General features: G+C 48.6%; 2 protein-coding genes across 15 annotated transcripts in view; one reads left to right on the forward strand and one right to left on the reverse strand.

Moving 5' to 3' along the window:
• LOC147994657 (uncharacterized) overlaps positions 1-18,590 on the reverse strand; it is a 42,456-nt gene extending 23,866 nt beyond the window's left edge. For 4 of the 14 annotated variants that reach the window (XM_087659619.1, XM_087659618.1, XM_087659621.1 and 1 more), the window contains exons 1-2: positions 17,831-18,590; positions 5,175-5,246 (exon numbers count right to left, since the gene is read on the reverse strand). In XM_087659619.1, the coding sequence (XP_087515745.1) occupies positions 18,010-18,579 (570 nt within the window). In that variant the 5' untranslated portion in view covers positions 18,580-18,590 and the 3' untranslated portion in view covers positions 5,175-5,246; positions 17,831-18,009. Of the gene's footprint in view, positions 1-5,174; positions 5,247-7,749; positions 7,928-8,522; positions 8,638-9,529; positions 9,856-10,872; positions 11,032-11,592; positions 11,843-12,852; positions 13,171-17,830 lie in introns of those variants that run through there. The other 10 variants (XM_087659628.1, XM_087659625.1, XM_087659626.1 and 7 more) reach the window with 8 other exon arrangements.
• Mnx1 (motor neuron and pancreas homeobox 1) lies at positions 18,517-23,484 on the forward strand. The gene is given in 3 exon segments (NM_001271274.1): positions 18,517-19,244; positions 21,812-21,972; positions 22,517-23,484. Coding segments are annotated over 3 exon segments (1,212 nt in total). The 5' UTR covers positions 18,517-18,553; the 3' UTR covers positions 22,877-23,484.
• The last annotated feature ends 3,177 nt before the right edge of the window (positions 23,485-26,661 follow it).

Consider the following 26,661-nt stretch of genomic DNA (forward strand, 5'->3'; position numbering starts at 1 on the left):
CTTGTAAAATTTCACCAAGAGAGTTTAGAGGTCATAAAAGGTAAGATCTCAATAGGAACCAGAATGAACATCTGCTTTATTCTGTGGCCAAAGGGGTGCTCAACACACAAAGGTCACCCTTGGGAATCTTGCTAAGCACACACATACACACGCGCACACACACACACACACACACACACACACACACACACACACACACGCACGCACACAGGCACACACACCTGCCTCACCTCCTGATGTTTTACACATGCTTACAAGTTTGTGTTAGGTAGCATTTGTAGGTATCTTTGGCTGCAAGTTGGACACACCACTACAGCAACCAGACAACCAATCATCAAACAGTCCACAAAGTTGGACACACCTCTACAGCAACCAGACAACCAATCATCAAACAGTCCACAAAGAGCCACTAGGTTGTGTGCCAGGTCCTCAGTTCTGCATGCCTTGTAGAAATTTGAAACCTAGCACCTAAAGACTAAACCCCAATGAGCAGTCAGCTGTGTGTTCAAGACAGTCGCCTACTTCAGATTGCTGGAGGACCCCCCCCCCCCACTCTTGGTTTTCCAAGGCCCAGCAGCTCTGGTTTAAAAGCAAGGTCAAACTGGCCTGATTTAAGATATCATTAGCTGTTTATACAGTACCAAAGCAGCCTATGACGTATGAAAGATGACTTTCCAATCTCAGGGAATAAATCAGGTCCTGCAAGTGATTCCACTTAATACTTTGCTTTAGCCAGTAAAATATTACACCTGCTATTACTCAAGGCAAACACAGCCCCTTCCATTTGTTTATTGAGGAAACCATTTATTTGAGGACATTTAATTGCAATAGTGAAGCCTGACTTGGGGGTTAATCCCAGTTTATCGATGCAATTAAAAGCAGTGTGTGCTGTGTCTCATATTTATTATCTAGAGGTAGAATGTTGACACAACCCGGTGTCGAGATGGGTGTGCTTGAGAATATCCTCGCTGTGTGAGGTGTAAGGCAGGGTTGCTGTCACACGAACACCAAGTGCTGCTCAGCTGTGTCAGCGTTTGCATAATCTAATTGGGGAAAGACTTCTAATTTGATTTTACTTGGAGCAGTATGAGTTCAAATTGTTATATGGATCCAGTGGTGTTTGGTTTCTTGTCAATGATTCATGGGATCTTAATGCAGGTGGGCAAACCCTCTCTTCATCACCAGCTTGTCAGCATTCATAATCACCATGCCCTGAACCTCACCTCCTGGCCCTTCCCTGATTGCTGGGGCTAGCTCCTGGGTTACTACCTCTCATCTAAGACAATGTCTGGCTGTCCACCCCCAGGACCTGTCTCCCTCATACACACATACCTGAATGTAGTGAGAGGGGACTGGAAAGCCTGCCCCTTGTTGAGATCATGATACTCAACTAGACAAAGCCACCAAAATGTATCTTTTGAGTGAGATAAATAGGTCAGCAGGTATTCACTGTGCAAGCACTAGGTCTTAAATTTGGACCCCAGTACCCACAAAAATTTTTTTTCTTTTAATGTCTTTTGGGTTCGGAGAATTGGCTTAGCAGTTAGCACTGGCTGTCCTTGCAGAAGACTGTGCTTCGGTTTCCAGCCCCCACAAGGCTTGTAGTCTTCTGTAACTCCATTCCCAGGAATCTATGCCTTCTTTGGCTTTCTCAGGCAACAGACATTCATATGGCCCATATGTGTATATGTGTATATATATTCATATATGTGTTCATGCTAATGTATATTTATTAACACATCCATATATGTGCAAAATATTCATATACATAAAATAAAATAAATAATTTTTTAAAATTTCTCCTTTAGAAAGTACCTCCACTCACTTTAGAAATTCAGAGCTCTTCTTGGCATGGGGTGGTGCACACCTTTAATCCCAGTGCTCAGGAGGCAGAGGCAGGCAGATCTATGTGTTTAAGGCCAGCCTGCTCTACAAAGCAAGTTCCAGGACAGCCTTATCTTGAAAAAGCAAAAGGGAGAGAGGGAGAGAGGGAGAGAGGGAGAGAGGGAGAGAGAGAGAGAGAGAGAGAGAGAGAGAGAGAGAGAGAGAGACTGTAGTCAGAAGAAAGAAATCCAGCACTCCAAAGAGCATCAAAATCAGATTAGAACACTATAAGAAAAAGGAAATCCCAAATACCCAGAGATGCAAAAACAGCAACAGAATACCAGTGAACTTAATTTTAAAAAAAAATACACTGAAAGGATTGTTCAAGAGTTGGTGATACAGCTTAGTGGGTAAAAGTTCTTGCCACTTAAGCCTGAGGACCTGAGTTCAATGGACATGGTAGAAGGAGAGACCCAACTCCTATAAGTCATCCTCTGACTTCTACACAAGCAGTGACATGTGCATGCCCTATACTACACTACACAATACTCTCTCTCTCTCTCTCTCTCTCTCTCTCTCTCTCTCTCTCACTCACACACACACACATACACACACACACACACCATATGATACAGACCACACACACTATACACAAAGAATGTAATAACTATTTAAAAGAATCAGCAGCAACATCTCTACATACAGTCATGGATCAGCTGAAAAGGCAATTAAAACAATATCGTCTGTACTAATACCAAAAAATAAAGAAAAAGAAAAATAGCCAAGTGCACATCTTAATTCTAGCACCAAAGAGACAGAAGCTGGTGAATCTCTGTAAGTTCCAAAACGGCCAAGACTAGACAGAGAGACCCTGTTTGAAAAAACAAACAAACAAACAAACAAACAAACAACAAAAACCCAGAAGACAAAGAAAGAAGAAGAAAAGTAAGGGGAAGGAAGAAAGGAGGAAGAGAATGGAGGGGGAAAGAAAGAAGAGGGAGAAGATACTTTTGCATAGATTCAACAGAGTTGAAAGGTTACATACCTTGAAACCATAAACCACCAATGAAGGATACAGAAGGCTACAAACAATAAGCCAGATATCACAGAGAGAAGGGCCAAATTCATGCATCTGAATTCAGACTGAAAGATGTCTTATTGCCCAGAAAGATCTCATGATTCAATGATACAGTGTGTCATGCCTGTAATCTCAGATATTGTAAGTCTGAGGAAGAAAGATTGCCATGAGTTCAAGGCTAGCCCAGATTACAAATGAATCCATTCGCATTTGCAGAATGGAAGATTGTTCCCTTCCCCTCCCCGCCCCCCCCCAAAAAAAATCAAACAGGGATTGGAGAGGTAGCTCAGTGGTTAAGAAGAGCATTAGCTGCTCTTTTTGAGGATCTGAATTTGGTTCCCAGAACCCACATGGTAGTAAAGAACCATCCATAACTCCAGTTCCAGAAGATCCTGCACCCACTTCTGGCTTCTGCAGGCACAAGACATACGTGTACTTAGTGCCCATATATAGATACAGACAAAACACTCATTCATATAAAAAATGACATAAACAAACTTAAAACATTTTAAACAAAAAGTAACAGTAAAAAAAGAAAGAAGGAAGGAAAGAAAGAAAAGAAAAGATCATAACAAACCTCAAATAACCAAAAACAAGGAGACGTCACACTCTGATTTCAAGCTATATTAGAAAACTACTATCATCAAAACAGTATGGTATCATCTACAGATAGACATTTGGACCAATGGAACAGAATCAAGGACCCAGAAATAAGCCCGTATGTTCATATTTAACCAGTATCTGATCTGGGTGCTAAGATTTGGGACTTGAAAGGGCAATGTTGGGTTGGGGATTTAGCTCAGTGGTAGAGCACTTGCCTAGCAAGCTCAAGGCCCTGGGTTTGGTCCCCAGCTCCGAAAAAAAAAAAAAAGGCAATGTTGAAACTACGTGTCTCTAAGCAGAAGAGTGAACAGGGCTTTTCAGCATCAACCACCACAAAAATTAACTTCAAATGGATTAAAAACTTAAATATGAGACCTGTACCTATACAATTCTTTTTTTTTTTTTTTTTTTTTTGAGCTGGGGATCGAACCCAGGGCCTTGCCCTTGCTAGGCAAGCGCTCTATTGCTGAGCTAAATCCCCAACCCCAACCTACACAATTCTTAAAGAAAACATCCTCCTTCTCTTTTTCTCACTGCCTTCTTTTCTTTTTAAATTTTAGTTTATGCAGGAGATGGTAGCACATGCCTTTAGTCCCAGCACTTGGGAGGCAGAGGCAGGCAGATCTCTATAAGTTCAAGGCCAGTCTGATCTACAGAGCAAGTTCAGGACTGCTAAGGCTACAGAAAGGAAAATTAGTTTGTGTGTATGGATGTATTGTTTGTAGGTATATATGTGTACCCTATGTGTCTGGTGCTATAAAGGTCAGAAGAGGATGTTGGTTTCCCTGGAACTAAAGTTATAGACAATTGTGAGCTACCATGTGGGTACTGGGAAATGAACCCAGTCATCTGGAAGAGCAACCAGTTCTCTTAATTGCTGAACCATCTTTCCAATCCCAAAGAAAATTCCTTAAAACCAATCTTGGAAATGGTTTTTGTTTTAATGTGTTTATCTATAAGTATAGGGGGTTGAAAGACAGCTCGGTGGTTAGGAGCGCTGACTGCTGCTCCAGACAGCCAACAACACAAAGCGGTTCTACCGTGGGTCCCAAGGGCATCTGCTATCCTCTTGTGGTCTCTGAGGTCAGTAGATATGCATGCAGTAAATAGTCATACACGTAGGCATAATACTTATACATGCACACACAAAACAATAAGTCTTTAAAACATAAACATATGAACAACAAATATGAAAATAGACAGATGGTATTATAAAACCTCTCCGAGCAGATGAAAAGGTCGCTATTCAGTGAGAGGAAGCATCCCTGAACAGACAGAAGACCTGAACAGACACCTTCCCACAGCAAACACAAATGGCCAAGTACAGAAAAGAAAAGCAGCTCATCACACCCCCAACCCCCACGCCAGCCTCCAAGGAGACACAGGTCAAAAGCACCTTCTAGAAGGGCTGTAATCATAAAGACATAAAGACAAGAGGCCTGTGTTGGAAAGAATGTGGAGGAAAGTGAACTTATGCACACCACCGTGGGCGTGTAACTTATTCCTACTAGAATGAATGGCAGGAAGATTCCTCAAAAATGTAAAAATAAAATTGCCATGCGACCCAGCAGCATTTTCCAAAAGGAATCAAGCCAACATCTTAAGTGGTATCTGCGTCGCTGTGTCCATTGTAAAAATATTCAGAACAGCCACAACAGGAAAAACTTACCAGATGCCAGAGTGTGCTCACTGCTGAATATCATCCAGCCATAAATAGAAGGAACTCCATTTTTCCCTTGATCTGAAATGGATAGAGCACAAAGGCATTCTGGTAAGTTACACAAAGGAAGCCTTGCCCTCAGAATCAAACTATCAGACTGAGAGTAGAATGCTGTTTATACTGCACAACCTGCTCTGAGGGTACAGACTTCTAATTAAACAAAAGGAATGGATTCCAGAGGTGCAAATGTGGTGCCGGCAGCTTGCCAGGTACCAGCTGCTTGGCAGGACACACGTGGGTGCACACAGAACAAGTGACTGTGGTGATATAACACACACACACACACACACACACACACACACACACACACACACACACAATCCTACTGTTCATCTCATTTTTTGTGGATTTGCCAATTATTCCCTTAAAACCCCTACTCTCCTCTAATGACTATTAGTTCTGTTCTTCTGCTTACTTTTCTATAATCTGCATTTTGGATTTTATATTAAAATCTTTATGTGCGTTTATGTTTAACATGTGCCCTTCGGGAGTTGTGTCCAGTGAAGGAGCTATCTCCTAGCCTCCTGCCCTGCCTGCTCATCCTCTTTCTGTCCTCCCATCAGCATCCCTACAGCCTTGGCTAATCACACTCCTTCTCCCAACTGACTGCTGCACTGGGGTGCTCCACACAGATCACCTCCACTCCCACCACTTGGTATCATAAAATGTTGCAAACACACAGGTGGTTAAGTTGTGACTTTATTTTTTAAATAAAGGAGGAGCCCCTCTCTGTTTGCCTACAACCATTACTTCACTAAGGGTTGCATGGTGAGTTTTAAATCCTATTTCTGCAGCTGCATCGCTGGTTGGAATCTTTCTCTCCCGCTTTGTAGACCCAGGAGTGGAAAGCTTTCTGTTCATACAAGGTATGCAAACACTCAGGCCACTGAACTACACTCAGCCAAACCAGCAACTCTTGAGTGACAGAGACTGAGGCTAAGATCTTAGAGGCAGCTGGGGTTGTGACAAGTGTTGTGTCAGCTTACAGGTCACAGGTCACACCTCTCCTGTCAAAAGTCTCCCCTCAGTACCCAGCCATTGAAGGACCTGGACCAAGATCAAGACAAGGCCTGAGATCAGAACAGATTGGATTCAAACTCGGGCTATGCCACTCAACGAATGTGTGATTTGGGAAAAATGAAGTAACCCTGTCTCCTGTGTGTAAAGTTGGGCTGATCACACACAGCAGTCACAAATGGGCTGGAGAGGCGCCTTAGCACTTCAGAAGATGAGTCTGGCTCCCAAGGGTGGCTTCCAATCATCAGCTTAGGGAGAGTCAACGAGTTTCTGAGGTGCTAATATGTGGACAAAGCACTCAAACGAGTGCTTTAAACGAAAGTAAAGTGCGTAGCTAAAAAGTTAATAATATTTGTTTTTCCACACAGGGTTTCTTTGTGGCTGTCCTGAAACTCACTCTGAAGACAAGGCTGGCCTTGAATAGAGATCCACCTGCCTCTTCCTCCCAAGTGCACAACCACCACTTGGCTTAAAAATAAATTTAGGAAGGAGTTTCAGCTGGTTTGAACTGCTTCTCCATGAGCTTTCGTCATCTGTTAAAAACTACAAATGAAAATGCTTCCCTTACATTTGGTTATTTAATGCTGTCAAAATGACTCTGGAGATGGCAAGGTAAAAATTTCAGAATGCTGAAATTGAAACCTAAAGATAAAAAGCCAGTCGACAAGTTAAGTTATGTGGGAAGTAAGAAGACAGGTCGGACATAAGTGGAAGGAATAGGTGCTGCCTCCCAGTGCATTCTGGGAGGACTTTCTATGACAACCCATCACAGATAAACACCAGGCTCTGTGTTTGGCTCTCCCAGAAGCATTTCTCCCTTTCTCCTCCTAACCCTTCTTTTGTTCCCTATTTTTTTTTCACACGAACTGGTCCTCCTCCAAAAGGCTTATGGTCCTCCAGTACAGAAATGGTCTTCTTAGAACCAAGCTGGCCACACAGAGGACCTTAAAAGTTCTTTCTAGCTTAGATCATGTTAAACAGCCTAGCTGTGGGCAAGAGAGCTGAAACAGGGAGGTACCAGTGAAGTATGGTGGACGAACATTGAACACCGAGAGGCAGGAAAGTGATTTTGCTCTCTTCTGGCAAGTGAGCTGTGGCAAACAGCTCTAGCTTGTCTCAGGCAGCTGCTCTAATCACATCAGATTGAGAGCATCCCCTGAGAAGTAGTTCCCCCTGCCTGACCTAGCTCTGGTCCAGGGTGGAGGAGGAACTGCCAGGCTGGCAGATGTTGGTCAGTTGGGGTTCTGAACTTGCTGAATGTATTATCCACTCTAGGTTGGCAGTGGACGCACACCAGAGAAATGCAGTTAGCAAAGAAGGCTTTCCTGCTGGGGGGGGAGGGAGAATTAAGGGATGCCTGCAAGTCCTTTGGGAAGGTTTCCCTGCTGTAGGTGCTAACACTGGAAACTTCTGAGAAGGTCTGCTCACATCCTGCCAAGCACTAAAGCTATGAGCTACCCTCTCCAAGAGACCTAAATTCCACCTTCTCTTAAAAATGTGGTTGTACCTGAAGTCCTGTGGCTGTCCTGGACCCTGCTGTCACCTGGGGTCATGTTGAGGTCTAGGATCAGGACAGCCTCTGAGAGCCTTGTCTGTGTTGCTACTCCTACTGTTGCAGGGAACTGATGTAGTGGTCAGTGCTGTTGCCAGAAACTGTGGAGGCCCATGCTCAGTGCCCCTGCTGACTGTAAAGAACAGAGAGGCTATATTTGCTGTAATATCGATGACTGAAGATATACAGTTCAGAGGGACATGGAAGGCTTCTGTGACAACCCCTACCCCCACCTCCACCCCCTCACCCTCACCCCTAAAATGTGACAGCATAGACTGGAAGTCACTGAACAGAACTCTTAACAACTGTTTTGAGGATGCTGAAGTGTAGCTCTCCACAATTGATACCTTCTGAAGGTGGCGTTGGAGGGGGAGCACTCAGTTCTATTTAAGGGGCAGGCCACTGATAGTTTCACCATGTCCAAGTGAGTATATAGATAACAACACAAAGTGAACTTGATTATTTTTTTTCTTATTTTTATTTTTTACATTTTTTTAGTGGGGGGATATCACAAGAGGAGGCACAGAAAGTACTGGGAAGGGATTCTCTGGAAACTCCCAAAGAATCAATAAAAAGTATTCTTCAGAAAAAAAATGTGATTGTAGAAAAGTTGCCACACACACACACACACACACACACACACACACACACACACACACACACTACTGTTGGAAGGAGCACCTAAGTGCCTTAGGAAAGAGGTCTAAGTCTGGAGGGAAGCCACTTACCTCATTTTATCTAGTGTGCCAAAAAGCTTGGAATGTAGAGATTTTGAATGACAAAAACCTGAGCCAGTCAGCAGGCCTGTGACTAAGAACAGGAAGTCTTCTTGCCTGGCTGTTGCTGAGGAAGAGGGGACATAGGCCTTTGCAGAGATAAATCCAGGTAAAATGACAAACCATGCTGCTTGGGCATGGTCCTTTCTACCCTAGGAAGAAAGAAGCTGAGGACTCGTGAGAGGCGATTCCTAACCCGAAGTAGACATTTTCTTAACTTCATGCTCCCAGGATGTGGAGAAAAGAGGCTTTTTGGCCTTTGGTTTGACAGATGCCATACTCCAAGTCTCACACGGACACCTGAACTAGGGGAGAGCAAACAAGGAAAATGTGCCTGTCTCCCTGCAACCTGATAAACAGCGGGGCTAGAGTGCTCGGAAGGGTGTTGAGGAGCCCACCTGCTGCGGTAGGCGATCAGCAGACCCTCCTACATCACCAGGCAGCCAGCGAATGAACTGTGTGAGCTGTGCGGAGTGCTGGGGAAGCTGCCCTTGGGCTAGGAGGAAGGCAGGAATTGGTGGACCAGAGAGGGCACTAGGGGACAGGGACCACCACGGCCCAGCATCCTCATTTTCCCCCACTTTCAGGGAACATAAACCTTCAAATATTGAACCGCTGATACCTTCTACAGACCTGCTTGTCCCGGACCCAATAAGATGGACGCGTTAAAAACAAAAAGTTCCAAAGGTTCTGGCAGCTGACCTTTCGGACTGAACTCTGCATTCAGGATCAGGGAAGCTAAGAGGGGCCGTGGGGCCCACAGACCCCAGGAAGGAGACCCAAGAGGGCTAGGTGTTTAAGACAGATGGGGATGAGTAGTTAAAACCCACATTATATAGTTCTGTCGAATATAAAACAGAATGCGTTGACCCATATATTCTAACTGGAAACGGACTCGAGTCACTTAAAATATTGCAACGTCGATAGGACTAATTAATTGGAAATAAGAAACGAAAGAATACAATTAAACGAGAAGAGAATCATTTTCTAATTTAATAGAGGGACATTTATAAAGATCACAAGCTAAAAGGCATCGAATGATTCTATCGACATTCTATTAAATCAGCCCCGCGACCTGCAGGGAGGAGTAGTCCTGGTCTGAGTCCGCTGCGCCCAACTTGCTCACTGCACCGCAGGGCTTTCTTGGGAGCCGACCCGCTTGCTGCTTGCTGGACCTATCTTCACGCCAGCGTCTCTGACCCGTCACTCTGACCACCCTAGTCCTGGGGGATCCTGTCTCCCTGGCCAGGAGTCCGGGGTCCGCAGATATATTACAACAAAATTACTAATTGGAAAATGAAATTGTCAATAAAGCACAGCCCCATGCATGTACTATATCTTTAAATATTATGATGTCTTATTAGTCCCATTTCCTTACAATAATTTATTGCAATAAAACAGACACTGCAGGTCCCCTTAAATTGTCTTTTCATAATGAATAAATTTAAGCAGGCTAATTAATATATAAACTAGCCCAATTTGTCAAGTTGATTTGTATTTTAGTTAATTGTGAAAGTAATTACCACATGGTCAAATTAACAGCTTTCTGGAAATGACCAAGCCTGAGGTTTTATTTCCTTCCTGGGTGAAGAAAATTCATTTTTCCAAGCTCTTGATGTGATGAATAAAAGTCATAAATCTGGGTGATTGGTGCAGGCAGAGTCTAAATGGCTTCATATTTCATTTTAGGTTTAATAGAAATATTCATGCTCTGTTTTAATGAAATTAAATTGAAGGGGGATGGGGCCCTGGAGGCAGCCCTGGCTGGGGGCTTAAAGAGACAGTACATGTTTTCCTTTCTTCACCCAAGGGCCAGGGCTACAGGTCACTGGACTCAGTCAAGAAGTGGAGAGAACTGAGGGTGCCCTGGGAGGCACTTCTTCTCTACCACATAGCACACCTGCAGCGCTGACTGACGGGGCTGAGGGGACAATTCACATTCCGACCAAGTGTATTTTCACTAGGCTGAAGTTTCTCCCCCAAAAATCAGTCAGAAGGGTCCTCCCTTGGACTGGAGTAGAAGTGAGGTGGTCGGCATGCAGCAGACAAGCCTCCACCTGCCTAAGGGGTCTGACGTCCTACACTAAGCCCTCCCTATTCCTTCTGTGGGCACATCGGGAGATAAGAAGCGTTTTCAGAACTACCGTGGGATTCTCCTCAATTCCCCTGCAGCCCACAGCTCCCAGGCTCTAGGATGGCTTGGTCCCACTTGAATAATAAAGTACCCTCTTTCCAGATCCAGGAGCCAGTCCCTCTACAGCCCTGATTGAGGGAAGGAAGGAAGAGGTGCAGTTCTACCTACCATATTCATTTTAGAGTTCCCCAAGTCAGAGACTGCCTCACGGACATCCCTCCCAGCGGCAGGTGCTGACCAGCCCGGCCCAGGAATGGTGCTGATCTGTGACTTGTTGCTTCCGTTGAACAAATACAGCTTTGATGTGTTTCCAGCCAGAGTAGTTAGCTGATGAATTGACAAAAACTAATCAGCTTTATTGGGAAACAGGTTTAAGGGCACGGGCGTGTCAATAACGCTCAGCCTGACCCCCTCTTCCATTAGCTAGGCAGGCTGATTAGAGTAAGAAGACCCTCTCGCCGATTGCGCCGAAATTGCTTTCATAAACTCACATTATTAGTAGTCGATGTGAGCAGCTAATTTAGAGAAGACATCCAGGCCCGTCACATCGATCATCGGGTTTATGTATCATTATCTCATTTACAGAATGTCGCAGTGTAATACGTGTTTTTGGCAATAGGCTTGGCCGCACGCCGCCAGAGCTCCGTGCTGTTCCTTTTAGCTACACTGTAGGGGACTCCCTCAATTCTCTACGCGTGAACAAGGAGCCACTTTGCACACACATGCATACATGCGCCCAAGCTCTCAGTGCGTGCTCACTCAAGTGTACACACGCAAGTGGACACATGGCTCCGACATGCTACCTGAGCTTCCTGTCTTCAGTTTCCAGCCCGGATGCTCTCCCTAGAGCCCCTAGTGTGAAGCTCAACCACCGGGACGCGTACCAACCTCGGAGTCAGAAAAGAGTTCGAGGTTCGGTTCTGTCTCCAGCATACAGAGACCGTGGGTGGCGGCATAACCAGCCTTTTTCTCCCAAGGTCTTGGTCACACAGTTGGCGGGTGTCCAGAAATCCACGGGCCTGCGGAGGTCCTCCTAGGCTCCAGCCTGACCTGCCCTCCCCTGGGCGGGCCTTTCTCTTTCCTTGGTGGCAGCAGTTCCAGGCCCAGCCAGATGCGTCGGGGGTAGAGAGTTGGCCACCTGTTCCATTGGGTAATTATTTTAATGTAAGGGGCCTAGAGTCACCACTTTGGGCCTCCTGCAGTGACAGACGGCAGTGGAGCTGCAAAGCCTCTCAGCCTTTCAGTGGAATTTCCCAGATGGGCCAAGGGGAGGCCAGGGCGGGTCACCAGGGGCCCTTTAACGAGTTCATTAGCCAAATTATCTTGCCGGCAGCACAGGGCCCCAGAGACTCTAGGAAGGGTAGGGGAGAAGGTGGGTCTTTCTCCCTCCCTGCTAGTCTGCAAGAACAGTTGTGGAAAGGAAAGAGAAAGGACACCCTCCCCAAGAGGGCCTAAGAACACCAAAGGCAAAGATGACATCTCTGATATGGCTGTTATGGGCCAGACCAGCGGGGTACTGGGGTGGTGGGGAGGACCTATAATGATTAGGAAACACGAAGATTCTAACAGCCAATGCACTAACCCACGTGTAGTGAACCAAACCTACTGCAGAAATCAAAGCCAGAGCCCTGGGAACTTTGTTCTGTGCTTCTTAAGCAAAGAGCCTAGACATCTTGGAGCCTTGGTTTGTCCATCTGTAGAGTAGAGGGTAGGTATGTTTCCTTCCACAAGGTTGTGAGATCGTTACCCTAAGAACAACTCTTGGGAAGAGCTTCTGGAGTGACCCAGCTGGGTCCTTCTGGCAAAGGCGCAGCACCCCCACCCCTATCTCCTGTGGTACGAGGCTTTGGCAGGTTGCGGGGAGCCTGATCCTAGATGTAGGAGCCTGTTCCGAGAAATAAACGCAACTCCCACCTGTCACCCCCCCACCTCCCAGCTCTGGGATGCGGCACAGAAGTTGGCTCAGCATCCCCGCCCCTTCTCCTTGTCCTCACTCTGCCTCCTGCGGCCTTAGCTTCTGCTACCTCAGCAAGTAGTGAATAGACCAATTAGCCAGCACTTCCTGCCATTATCTGCTGTAGACTTGGGCATTAGTACACCCTGATTCGCCATAATTTCAAGTCAGAACACACTAAAAAATTCACTCACCGAGGCATTAAAATGTTCCCAGGCAACATCTGTGTTTGTGTATCTGGGTTTCTTCCCTTCATGTGTGATCCATGCCAGCATCACATAGGTCAGTGGTGGAGTTCAGGCTAGGCAGACACTTTTTGTTGCTTTTGTTTTGTTTTGTTTTGTATTTTTAAAGCTCAAATTGCCTTGTTTCCAGGTGTTTGTAAACTTTGTTTCTGGGGCTTCAATATTGCTAGTGTCCAGCAGTGTAACCATCTCCTTCCGCCAGATCAGGGGCAAACAACAGCCAGAGCCTTTCCAAAGCCAGGCTTTGATTCATAAACATGCATCACCCTGGCAATGAGAAGCTGGGTTATCAAGAAGTTGCTCTGCACTTCAGAACAGATGTGAGCCCTGCTGGTGGTGGATAGACGTGGAGGTGGGGAGAAGGCTGTGCAGCCCATTTGGAGCTCCTGTCCTTTGTCCTAACAATGATAGGAAGCTCCAACACAATGAATTTGCAGTAAAATGAAGTAAGATCTTGGAACAAAAGCACAGGTTTCCTGAGAAGTCTTCCATTTCTTCTGAGGGTGCGGTTACACACACACACACACACCCTTAGCTGATTAAAAGGACGGAGGTGACCTCTCTTAGCCTTGTTTCTTTTTATGATCTACATCCATGCCCTCTAGGATGGGTAAGAGAAATTGAAAATGTGTTTGGCTTCCTGGGTCAGAAAGAACCCAGTGCAGGGCTGAGCTCAAACTCTTGTCTGTGTTCTACACAGCAAAACAAACAAAAAACCCAAAACCTTGAGTGAGTTTTCAAACATAGAATACTGGTATGCTGCTAAGGTTTTTCAGGTTTATATCTTACTCTTTTTCTCTCTGTACAGCCCAGGTTTGGGCTGGATTGATTGATTGATTGATTGATTGATTGATTGATTGATTTGCAGGGCAGAATGGGGCCAGTGGGGAAGGGCAGTGAGTGAAGCTGGCCAAGGGCCGGTGGGGGGGGGCAGGCAGTAGGGAGGGCGGAGTATTCTTTCTAAAAGTGGTGGCAGGAAATCCAAGTGTGCTGAGAGAGGCAGAGGAAGGCCTGGCAAAGAAAAGGGCTGGCTAGTAGTTTTCTTGGCAAGAGCATTTTACCTCAGGTTGGAACACTGGGTCTTCTGCCTTCTGAGCCACCTTTGCAAACCACCCTTTAAAAGCTGGCCTGGGGATGGAGGTCTAAGAAGAGGGTGCAGATCAAAGGGTGGCGATAAAGGAGTTAATGGTACTTTTGGGCTCTGAGGGGCTGTGATGAGTTGGGGGGGGAACTCATCAGATGTTATCCCTTCTCCTGATCTCACCTTCCTGTGACCCCAGGCTCTCCATTGGAGTCTGTGTGTCCTTCTCCTGAGCTACTTATACAGCCTGGGAAAATACCACCACCACCACCACCACCACCACCACCACCACCACCACCACCACCACCACCACTGTGGGCTTGTGTCCTGGCCCTCACTGGTCTCACTACATTCTCCAGCCCCATTTTCCTGAAGGGAAGCCTTAAAATGTTTATATGAGTTAACTCTCATGGAAATTCAACAGGGCTGAGAAGTCAATCTTTATGAACCTTTCTCCATGAGGCTGCTGGGGGCAGGGGTTGCTTGTTTTAGTTCTGGAAACAGCCAGACATATGGCAGGTGTGTGGAGGGAGGCACAGGGAATGCTGCCTTCCACTAGTCTCTCAGCCACCCTACAGGCTGTTAGTCTTTTTTGTTAATGGCTATTGTATATTGTACCTGCTGTGCAGAAAGGGAAGCATTTGTAAGTGATCAGTAAAAGAAGCAATGCTGGCCTGACGTCTATGAACATGGGTACATGTATGTCTTCACCTGAGTTCTTGTATATATAATTCCGGGTGTAAATGTTGTAGTTTTTATGTTTTAATTATGTGTATGTTTGTATCTATTTATGGGAATGCAGGTACCCAAGGAGGCCATAAGAGGGAGTCCAATTTCCTGGAGCTGGAATTTCAGGAGGTCATGAGTGTGAGTGGGTGGTGGGAACCCAACTTGGGTCCTCTGCAAGAGCCTTACTTACTCTCTTTTATGTATATGAGCACATGGTAGCTGTCCTCAGACACACAGAGAGGGCATCAGAACCCATGACAGATGGTTGTGAGCCACCATGTGGATGCTGGGAATTGAACTCAGGACCTCTGGAAAAGCAGTCAGTGCTCTTAACCACTGAGCCATCTCTCCAGCCTGCTGTACTTACTTTTAAGCACTGAACTATGGAACCACTGCTCCCCCCACCCCAACATCTTATGTCCTTGTGGTTGTTTACATAAATCAACACACCTTTCTCAATAATGACAGGAGGCTCAATTGCAAGTTATATTCAGTAACTTAATGCAAGACCCAAAAGAGAGATTCTGGCTAGACACAGAGAGAAAATGAGGGGGAGCCAACTGATTAAATGTATACCAGGCCTTAAGTTCCAGCCTCTTTTGGGTAGGAGATTTCTTCCTCTCTAAGAGCCTCATTTGGCTCCTGGGGCTGCTGGAGAAGGAAGCTACCTGGAGGTACACGATTGGGAATGCTTCTGGGACCAGACCTTTGATCTCTCAGGACCCCCTAGTAAGCCCCCAGCTCAGTCCTAGGCTGCTCCAAAGCCAGCTGGGCTGGGTCAATAGACATTGAGAACAGGAAGAGACCCAGCATGCTCACTTCACACATTGTAAAACACACAAAGATCCCAGTTTCAGATAACTCCCAGTCTCTCTCCCAACTCCCACCTCTCTGGATACAAGTTACTAGGCACCTCACATGTGCATTAATTTATGCTCAACAGATGCAGAATCATATTCAAACCCTTTGACTTCACTGTTTTGCTCAACCCCCTACTTTGTCAGACAAAAAATATATCCATCAAGTCCAGTATGCATAGTTTCCCCTTCACTGAAGGGGCCTTCCATATAGCCTCACTCCGCCCACAGGTGGTGGGGCCTGGTGAGTGGGATAGGACTTGGTGGATTCTCAAACTCCAGACAAAGTGGAAGGGTTTGAAAAGGATTTAGAGGCTTTTGGATCACATTCCCTACACAATAAACAGGCAATGAATTCCTTCCTTTATTAGGATGACTTACTAAGGAAATCTGTGCCTAAACTCAGTAGACCTAACACTGTATCATCACCAAAAACAACCCTGGTTGTGTAGTTTAGAGAGGATTCTGGTCCACTGAGGTCCACCCCAGGACAATCTCATCTGCAGCCATCCCCCTCCTCCTCCTCCTCCTCCTCCTCCTCCTCCTCCTCCTCCTCCTCCTCCTCCTCCTCCTCCTCCTCCTCCTCTTCCTCCTCCTCCTTTGTTTGTTTGTTTTGTTGTTGTTTCAAAACAGGGTTTCTTTGTGTAGCTTTTTTGGTTGTTGTCCTGGAACTGGCTCTGTAGACCAGGCTGGAACTCACAGCGATCTACCTACCTTTGCCTCCTGAGTGCTGAGATTAAGGGCTTACACCACCAAGGTTAGGTTCTCTTTCTTCTTTGGGACTCTCATTTGGAAAAGACCCATGGTCCTTAAACCCAAGCTTCTTGTAAATGCAGTGGGGTCAAGACTGCATCCTGGGGGGTGGGCTTCCAAGGTAGGAGAAGTGGGAGGGAATCCCAGTTCTTCTATGTGATGCATCTTGTCCACAGAGTCAGGTGGTATTAAGAACTAGGGCAAATACAGTTGAGAAGCTCTATGGACAGTTGGACCTGTGTGGCCCTGGAAGTCAGACTGTGAACCTGTGTTCCATAAGATATAAATGATAAAACCATTCTAGCAAAGATTTAGAATGACACTTATAGAAAGTACATGAAACATAGTAGGTACTCATGGAACCCACTTAGAGGCAGAGCTGCATTTTAATCACTCCAAAGAGACAGCACCTAAGGACCTAAGACACCTTTGTGTCTGTACTTTTGTCCGACCAGCTGTAGGCCTTTGTAAGGCTGTGTAACTTTTACTCCAAGGGGGCTCCCCGCTCGGTCTCGAGGGGAAAAGTATAGTCCTTATATTTATCTCCATCCCCTCACGCCGCAATCTCTCTTCAAACAGTTTTGCCTGCTACTTTTAAATTCACGGAACGCGGGTCTCCAGTCCCTCCCTGGCCCATTTCCGATCTTTTGTTAACCTCTCACCTGGTTAAGAAACCAAGCTTCAGAGACCTGGAACTCCCCCTTACTTTCCCCTTTGGGGAAGCCCGAGAATGGAGCTGGCGAGAAGGTCCTATTAGTGACCACTTAATCTCCCAACCTACTTACTGATTCGTTACATTTTTTAAAAAGCCCCTGGAAGCGCTTTTACTGTAAATACTTGATGTGTGTGCAGGGTGAGGACTGGATTCACACTCTAATACCTTTCTCAGTGGGAAGCCTTCTCTTGATTTTCCAGAACACCGCCGGCTGAAGGAGGCGAGAGCCTGACGGTGGCTCCCTTTGCCTGCGGACTGGCTCAGTCTGAGGGTGCAGCCTGGGCCAATTCTCGCAAAGCCTTTTCCCAACACTCCCACAAGGCAAGGTTCCAATAGACCTTGGTCGTAACATAGGTCCGGCTCAGTGGCACCTGTGCGAACCACTTTCAAGTCGATGTGCGTCTCTCAGAGTTGGAAAACTGCTCTCTCTCTCTCTCTCTCTCTCTCTCTCTCTCTCTCTCTCTCTCTCTCTCTCTCTCTCTCTCTCTCTCTCTCTCTCTCTCTCCCCCCCCCCCTCTCTCTCTCCTCTGAAGATTTGCGTCAAACTCTATTACCGTATTTATGCACACCGAAACCCTACAAACATTTGCGGCTCAGGATACTTTTGGGGGAGGGGCAGATAAGAAGGTTCGACCTGCTGAGGGTTGAGGGTTGATGACAGGGACGCAAACCACCTTGAAGGGATCAATACTCAGGAACGCCAGAGCTTTTGCGAAACTGAACAGTCTTCAGTGTGCTAAAGCTCAGGGTCCACGTTTGGGCACCTAGTGGGCTTCAGGGATGAGGACCTACCTAGTTCCTCAGTGCAGAATATTCCACAACTCCCGCAAGGGAGCACGAGTAGTTGGAGGAAGATAAGGCGTCGGCCTCTGGAGGAACAAGGTGTCAAAGGGACTCGGGGGACACTCACTGGGACCCAGGGTTACTGGCGCTCACCACCCTCTCAGCAGCAAAAAAGCAGCAAGCTGTGTTCAGCCTCCAAACTCTCCAACCTGCCTCCTCCTGCCACCTCCGCTGTTCACCACCCGCTGCTTAGGACCTGGGGGCGAAGGGGCGGGGCGGCAGGCTAACTGGACCGTGACAGGTGCGCCCCTCGGCCAATCGTCTGGCAGACACCCCGCCTCGGGCCCCCGCTGAGCGCGCCAATCCCAGATCGCGCTGAGCTTCAAGTGTGCGGAGGGGCGCGGGTCCCCATCAAGGCGCCAGTGGCCTGGATGCGGTCGCTTGAGTGCTTGAGAGCAGAGATCCGGCCTCCCCAACCCAAACTCGCAGGAGCGCTCGCGTGGAAGTTTATACCAGTGAGTGGAGCGCGGTCCCCACGAGGACCGCAAGGAGGAGGCGCCTGGACCATGGTCGCTCTCGGCTGAGTTTCCGGCTGCGACTTTGATTATTGGCAAATAATCGCAGTAACAATACCGGCCCCAAGGCTGGCCACCGCCACGCTCAGTCTCTACAAGCCCGCACACGAACGCATCGCCCACCCTTGGGCCCTGATCGTCAGCTCCAAACGAGCCGATGGAAAAATCCAAAAATTTCCGCATCGACGCCTTGCTGGCGGTGGATCCCCCGCGAGCCGCCTCCACGCAGAGCGCGCCTCTGGCCTTGGTCACTTCCCTCGCCGCTACACCATCTGGTCCCGGCCGCGGCGGTAGCGGTGGCGGGGGAACCAGTAGCGGGGCGAGCCGCAGCTGCAGTCCCGCGTCCTCGGAGGCCACCGCAGCACCCGGTGATAGACTGAGGGCTGAGAGCCCGTCGCCTCCGCGCTTGCTGACTGCACACTGCGCGCTGCTGCCCAAGCCTGGATTTCTAGGCGCCGGGGGAGGCGGCGGCGCGGCGGGTGGGCCGGGCACTCCACACCACCACGCGCACCCTGGTGCCGCCGCCGCCGCCGCTGCTGCCGCGGCTGCCGCCGCAGCCGGGGGCCTGGCACTGGGGCTGCACCCCGGGGGCGCACAGGGCGGCGCGGGCCTCCCGGCACAGGCAGCTCTCTACGGACACCCGGTCTACAGTTACTCGGCAGCAGCTGCAGCGGCCGCGCTAGCTGGCCAGCACCCGGCGCTTTCCTACTCGTATCCTCAGGTGCAGGGCGCGCACCCTGCTCACCCTGCCGACCCCATCAAGCTGGGTGCCGGCACCTTTCAACTGGACCAGTGGCTGCGCGCGTCTACTGCGGGCATGATCCTGCCCAAGATGCCGGACTTCAGCTGTGAGTACCCGCGCCGCACCAGTCCTGATGCGCATCCTCTTCTCTCGCACCCTCTTCCTTTTGCCCTCACCTCCCAGAGAGCTGTGGAAGCGCAGCGAAGCCGCGGTGGCTCATTCCTGGGCCTGTGAGGCTTCCCGTGGGCCGCACAGAGTGAAAGGAACAGAGAATTATTAAGATGGCCACGAGCAGGCCTTGCCTTCTCTTTCTCTCTTAACGGGCAGGGGAGGTTGGAGGTGTGAGCCTGAAATCTAATGATTAACCTGCAAGCTGGAGAAGGAAGTGCACGTGAAGGCTAGCCAAAGAAGGCCTCGATTGGGGCAGGTTTTGGGGGTCGCTGAAACCGGAACATGGACTTGGTCAGGGGTTCATTTTAGGCTAAGAATAGACACATCATTGGGTCCAGAAGTAGCTCTTCCCTGGCCCTTGTATGGACTCTGCCTTCCTCTGAAGGGCAAGGCGTTTGCGTGTGTGTGTGCGTGTGTGTGTGTGTGTGTGTGTGTGTGTGTGTGTGTGTGTGTGTGTGTGTTAAGGGTGGAGTAGGGGTCCCTCCATACAATGTCTGTTTTGAATATAGGGTCGCGGGGACTGTAAATAGAAAGCGCCTGGCTGGGAACTCCAGGTGCCCAAGCCCTTAGGGAGTTCCTGTCCAAGGTGAAGATAAGGAAGGTCCAGCCTTCTGCATCCTCTCTGTCACTCAAAAGGGACAACCTTGCAGGGCCATTTCAGACTTCCCTGGCACACCGGCGTCTGTGTCAGGCTCCGTAACTCTGTCCTGTTCTGTACCCCACGCGGACGGGGCACGTTGCCTTTCCCTTCGGGATGGAAGAGAGGATGTATGTGGCTTTCTCCTGTCAGCCGCCCGACACCCAAACAAAGAGACCCCATTGTTTCCGTCTCAGTGGGTTTGTTTAGACTGGGGAGATGCAGGCACTGGAGGGGAAAAAAGCAAAAAAGAACACAGAAATAAACACTTGCCAGAATTCAGATTCCTCTGCTGGAATTGGTGGTTGTAACTAAACAGAGAACTGCAGAAGTAGCATGGTGGTGAGAGAATCTCAGCCTGCACACTTGTTTGCTCGCAGCCACCCAGGTTTTTCCCAGCTTGGCTCCAAGAAGGCCAGCCTTGTTGATCTCAGCAAAGAGGAGAGACTCCCATAAACCTCAGTTGTGCTGCAGCTCAGACATCTCTGAAATCATTCCTATCCACTAAGTCCTGGGCAGGACTGGAGCCTGGCTGAGGAACCCAGGTTTCAGATGGAGAGCTATGTACGTACGGATGTCCACTATGGCTGCACTTTTCAGGCCTGAGAGGCATAGTGGTCCAGAGAAGAGCTGGCCAGTGGTCAACAGCAGGCCTCTACCGGCTCTGGGTTTCCTGGCTACAAAAGTAGTCTCTGGGAGAGAAGGGATATTTTTGTGGAGCCCATGATCACTCAAAATCCACGCAAGTGGGACCCCTTTGCCAGCACACCCAGCCCATGATGTCTCATGGTGTCTGCACTTACAGTATGGCCAGATCTACATTAGAAAAGGGACCCTAAGGAATGCAGCAGAAGGTGGCCAGAGGTGTTCTGTTCCTGGGACTTCCCTCTCACCTGGGAAAACTAGTTTGGTTTTTTTTAATTGGTTGTTTCTATTGGATGGCATTTCCCAAATGATCCCTTCCAAGACAGCATTTTAATTAGAGTTCTAATGTATTGTCAAGTTGGGAATTTGTAGCCTTGTTTAACTAAAGAGGGGGCGTGGACCTTCCTATAAAGCAAATTACCCATCCCAGGGGAGCCTGAGCTCATCCCAGCCAGGGGCTGGCCTCTTTCTTTCCTTTGCTTTCTTTCTTTTATTGTCTAACACTCTTCGGACTCCTGGGAAATCAAGGGAAGTTTCATTTTGAGGTCATAAAATTCTCTGTGATGTAACCGTGCGAAATTATGTAAATAAAGCTGGACAGATCTCCCGGAACACACAGAAAGCCAGATCCACTCACAGCTCAGCCTTTAATTTGAGTAATGAGAATCATCCCAACAGGCTTCCAGTGCTCAGCCTTTGCTCCTAGCACTAGGAGTGAGCTTGTCAAGACAGAGGCGGAGACTCCCTGATGAATGCCTATTTAGACTCTAGCTTCAGCCCTGTCCTTCCCTTTCTCCTTCCCCCAAACTCCTTTTCTCTTCTGCTTAAAGCAGGTGGTGGTAGAACCAAGAGGATTGGTTTTTCTCCAGCTTGAGGTGGGGCGATTTGGGCTCTTGTTTGCTGGTGCTGCCCAGCAACCCAAGCCTTTAGACCAACCCTAGTCCTACCAATGTTCATTCAGGTGGCCATGGCGCGCAGGCAACAGGCCCTCTTTAATCACGACTCTCAAACGAGATGAGCCCTCCGCTTCCACTTGGTGTCTTAGTTGTGGGCCATGGGGGGTAGGCACTGATGCTGAAGCGTCTGTTGGGTGGGTGCTGGAGGTTGGACCACCAGAGGGAAAAGGGCAGCGAACGGAGGAACACCCTCCCACCCCCACTCCCATCCCGACCCTTGCAGTGGACACGCTTACAGAGGCCTCTTGCCCTTTCCGTCCACAGCCCAGGCGCAATCGAACCTCTTGGGGAAGTGCCGAAGGCCTCGCACGGCCTTCACCAGCCAGCAGCTGTTGGAGCTGGAACACCAGTTCAAGCTCAACAAGTACCTGTCGCGACCCAAGCGTTTTGAGGTGGCTACCTCGCTCATGCTCACCGAGACCCAGGTGCGCGCCCGACGAACCGGAAGGCGGAAGGCGGGTGCTGATTTGGGGAACTAAGTCCTTAGCTTCTTTATCTTTAGGTTGGGTATTAATTTTCAGCGGGTGAGGTTCTTCGTTGCCCCACAATATCTTTACGAGCTTGGAGGTTTGATTCAGTTAAGTTGGGGAGTAGGCTGAGAATCTGTATTCTGGAGGCGTCCCTCAGGTCACCTCAAGGAGGTTCTTTTTCTACAAAGGTACGGACTTGAGAGTTTAGTGACTTGCCAGCTGCCTTGGCGCCTCGGTAGACCGAGAGCATAAAACGCGGCCAGCTGGGGAGTTAGGGACACCACACCCATGATGTCATTGTTGAATAGGGCAGATTTGGAGGCAAAGGAGTGGAGAAGCTGCTGCCCAGTCAGCTTCTTAGTCCTCTAGCGAAGTAGCGAAGTAGCGAAGCCCCTTCTAGGGTGAGGGTGGATCGAGGGGCAGGGGTCCCGGGTGCTTGCTCCCTCTGGATTGATGGGGATGCAGGTGGCCGGTTTCTCACGCCAGATTGTGCCTGCAGGTGAAGATTTGGTTCCAGAACCGCCGAATGAAATGGAAACGCAGCAAAAAGGCCAAAGAGCAGGCTGCGCAGGAGGCAGAGAAGCAGAAGGGCAGCGGCGGGGGCGCCGGCAAAGGCGGCACTGAGGAGAAGACGGAGGAGGAGCTGCTGGGACCTCCAGTTTCGGGGGACAAGGCCAGCGGCCGTCGCCTGCGGGACTTGCGGGACAGTGACCCAGATGAGGATGAGGATGATGAAGAAGACCACTTCCCCTACAGCAATGGGGTCGGTGCCCACGCTGCCTCATCCGATTGCTCATCTGAGGACGACTCGCCTCCCCCAAGGCCAGGAGGGCCCGGGCACCAACCTCTGCCCCAGTAGTTGTCCCAAAGGCGGCAGCAGGAATGTGCAAAATGGCGACCTGAGACCTGGGCTGCGGGGGTTCAAACTTCATCCAGTGGCCTGCAGCCAGGCTGACGGCCTCTCCCCGGACTATGTATGCATCCAGGTGTGGGCTGGAGTGCGAATACTTTTTGGACCCTCGAAGGACAGCAAGAGAGAATGAAAGAGGGGCTCCAATGTGAACTTTCGTTCTTTTACATTTAATTTCGGGTCATGTTGGCCAGAGGTGTTTGTGAGAAGAATCTACCCTTTCTAGGAGTGGCTCCTGCCTGACTCTTCTCTCATCAAAGAAAGGGGAAAAAATGACAGTGTTAAGTGACCTAGAAACTTGAACCCGCCATTGGAGACAACCATTCTGTTGAGAATTGAAAACACAGGTTGAATAAAGGTGTTATGCCTATGTATGGGATAGGGTGGGATGGGGTGGGGTGTTATGTCATGAGCATTCAGATTGCTGCAAAATCTCAGAATGGTAGTGTATTTTTGTATATTGTATTTATATATAAAGAAAGAAACGTCTACTTATGCATGCTAAATTATTATTTAGCTTTCCCGTTCCCCAGGATAGAGATGAAATGTAAAATAAACTGGTTTTGTACTAGATGAGAGTGAAAAGAAAAACCTTTAATTTTGGAAGGAGGGGGACTGAACCCAGAGCCTTGTGCAAGCTAAGCAAGTGCTGTGCTTATCGCCAACCCAGAAAACGCAAACCTTGTGAGGTCTGACTGTTTTGGTTGTGGGGTGATGTCTACTTCATGATTATCAGCAAAGAGTAAAAATCAGAATGGCAAATGGGTGTCAGGGCCACCTCCGTAGGGGGGGGGGGCAAGGCCGAATGTGGCTGAAGGTAGAGCAGCCGGTGGGGGCGTGGTGTGAAATGTTGTTAAAAAAACATCCAGGCCAGATGCCGAGCAAGCCGGGTGCCTAAACCCTGTTAGCCGAGTGATTTGGGACCATTTCTTTCCCATTTCTTTGCTGGATCTTTCAGCTTCATTGGCATGGGGATATAGCATTCGAATGTTTTAGAAAATAAGGTGCTAGCGACTAAGTGTTAGTGGCATTTGGAGTCCTAGCGATCGTGGGTGCTAAGCAAGCACATTTCCCGGAAAAGCGCTTAATGGCGTCGTGCAGCTCATCTTCTTTTGACCTGGCCTTCTCCACTGGCACTATGTCCCTTGTGCTAGCCAGGAACAATTTTGATGGATCTGTACAAATATCTTCTGAGAGGACAGCGGCGGGCCGCAAGAATGCTCCATGCCAGGGCTGCAGTGGCTCTAGGTTAATAAACCTCTGCAGCGAACGCCATTAATCATTCAGCCCCCAACCATGTGCAGCACACATGCGGGGACAAGCCCTAGGCCCGCTGGGCCTCTGAGTCCTGACTCTGGTCACAGGACAAGAGTCCGTTGGGTCTGGCTTGTGGCCCGCTCCCATTTCTCCTTGGCTATCTTAGTGGCAAGCCTCTGCCTGAGACCAGCTGAAGACGCCTCACAGTGGTCGTCGTCCACCCCCCACCCCGTGTCTGCCTTCTGTTGGTCACTTTGTCTCCCACACCTGGGTGAAGGCGTGCAGCCTCCTACCATTGCTTCTGCCCTTCCTCCCTCCCAGTCGGTGAGAGTTCAGAGGAGCCTGGAGTTTCATCTGGGTGATTACAGCCGGGCCAGCGGGGCCAGCGGGGCACTCCTCCATCTCAGAGCCGAGCCAGATTAATATCCTCCTGGCAGCTCATTATCACCTCCGGCCCCTTCCCTAAAGTCCTAGCAGGCCTAGGCGGGGCTTGGGTCTGGAAACCAGGCAGAGCAGCTGCTGAGAGCAGAACGCGCAACCAGGATTCTAGCAGCTTTCGGATCCAAAAGACGCTTTGGGGCGAATCCGCACTGGCTTTACAACTGGCAGAGAAAATAAAGGACAGGAGGAAAGAAAACGGGAAAATCTGAGAGCAGTGGGCGAGGCACACACAGAGGAGAGGGGTCACCTTTTTTTCTTCTTTTAAAAAACGTATATCTCTTTTAATTTCTAACACATTGGCGAGGCTCGGCCGGCAACAATCTCTTCATAGGCTTGCTTCACAGGGTTGCTTTCCCGCTGAGAATGGCTTTCCAGTCAGTCTTAGAGCCCTAAATATTGAGTAAACGGAAAAGGGGAAGCCTGAGCCTGGTATGGAGAGGTAACAACCTAGCTGGGAACTCAGGGTAATCCGCAGCTTAAGCCCCCCTGGAACAAAGACAAGTCGAACGCTGAAGGAGGAAACAACCACAAGGACACCCCCGTTCCATTTCTCCCCACTTGGGTACATCAGGGTAGCAAATCTTTAGTTTGGCGCGCAGGTCCGCTGCTAGCCTCAGTGTCTTATGCCAGCAGCTTAATCGCGGCGGAATTTATCTCGCTAATAAATTTAATGATCAATTCGTTCTTGTCACAGTAGCTCTTCCCCAAATCAATTATAGCAAATTTAAATATAATCATTGGCTCATCCTAGCTTACTCCGGGCACGGCGCACATTCATTCAACCTAACTGCCCAGAGGCCTCCTGGCGCGCACGGAGGGCCGCGCCCCCACTCCAGACTCCTGCACTCCGGGTCACGGACTTGGCTCTGCCACCGGCAGGGGCCGCCTTGGGCCTTTCCTTCGTCCACATTCTAGCCTCTGCGACCCCAGACAAATAGGGTGGGGATCAGGGGTGGGGGTGGGGGCTAGAAAACAGTTTTGCAGATTTGGGCTCCTAGATTCAAACCATTCAGGTCTACACAGTGGGAGTCCTGATGTCCGGAGTTTGAGTTCCAAGCATCATATGCATCATATGCATCCAAGCATCATATGCAGATATCCAGGCCAAGCCAGGTCCTTCTACCTAAATGTGCTTCTGTAGAGTCCTGAGCTGTAAAGTCTGGGTCTGATTATAGAACCCACAACCAAAAGGTGAAGTGGACTCCTAGCTCTATTCTCATAACCTAAAAGTCTGACCCTGAATACTGATTCCTTTAGCGATTCGCTAGAACAAGCTACAGGAGCCTTGAGGCAGAAAGAGATTATGGAGACAGTTTAATAATAGGGGGTCTGGAAGCCCAGAGTAAGCAGAAAGGTGGGCCTGTTCTTTTCACATCATCCCTCCCTTGTCCAGTGTCCAGATGAGAGTCAGCTTGCAGAGGGAAGCTTATACCTTTATGATCCATAAAGCACAGACAATAAAAACAAAAATAGACAGATGGGAGTCCATCACTGAAAAATTTCAAAGCCACAAAGAACACAGTAGATGGAAAGGTCCACCTAGAAAAGGCATAAAATACTGTAAGCCAGTGGGTTAACATGGAGAACAAAGAGCTACTGTAGTTAAATAACAGCAAAAACCAAAACACAACTTAAGACTCACAAAGGAAGACTTGGCCAGGAAGAGAAACACTAGTCAAACCTTTAGGATGAGAGTGCTGTACACAAACTCAGAAGACTCTTGGTGAGGATGTGGAGGAATTTGATCCACTGCGTACTGGATGGTTGTCTAAAGTGGTGCAGTCACTGTGGAAAACAATACAGAAGTCAAAGAAAAGACTCGAAGCTGACCTGGGAGTACAGCTCAGCAGCACAGTGCTTGCCTAGCGTGTGTGAGACCCAAGGTTCAATTCCCGGTGCCACCAAACAACACAACACAATTAAACCAAACTAATGTTTGAGCCAGAAGTCTGACAGCACAAACACACTCACGGTTTTACAAGATTATTATTCAAAAGAGGCAAGAAGCTGTTTATTCAAAAGAGGCAAGAAGTTGG

This window comes from Rattus norvegicus, chromosome 4, assembly GCF_021556685.1.
Source record: "Rattus norvegicus strain SHRSP/BbbUtx chromosome 4, alternate assembly SHRSP_T2T, whole genome shotgun sequence".
In the NCBI taxonomy this organism is placed as follows: domain Eukaryota; kingdom Metazoa; phylum Chordata; class Mammalia; order Rodentia; family Muridae; genus Rattus; species Rattus norvegicus.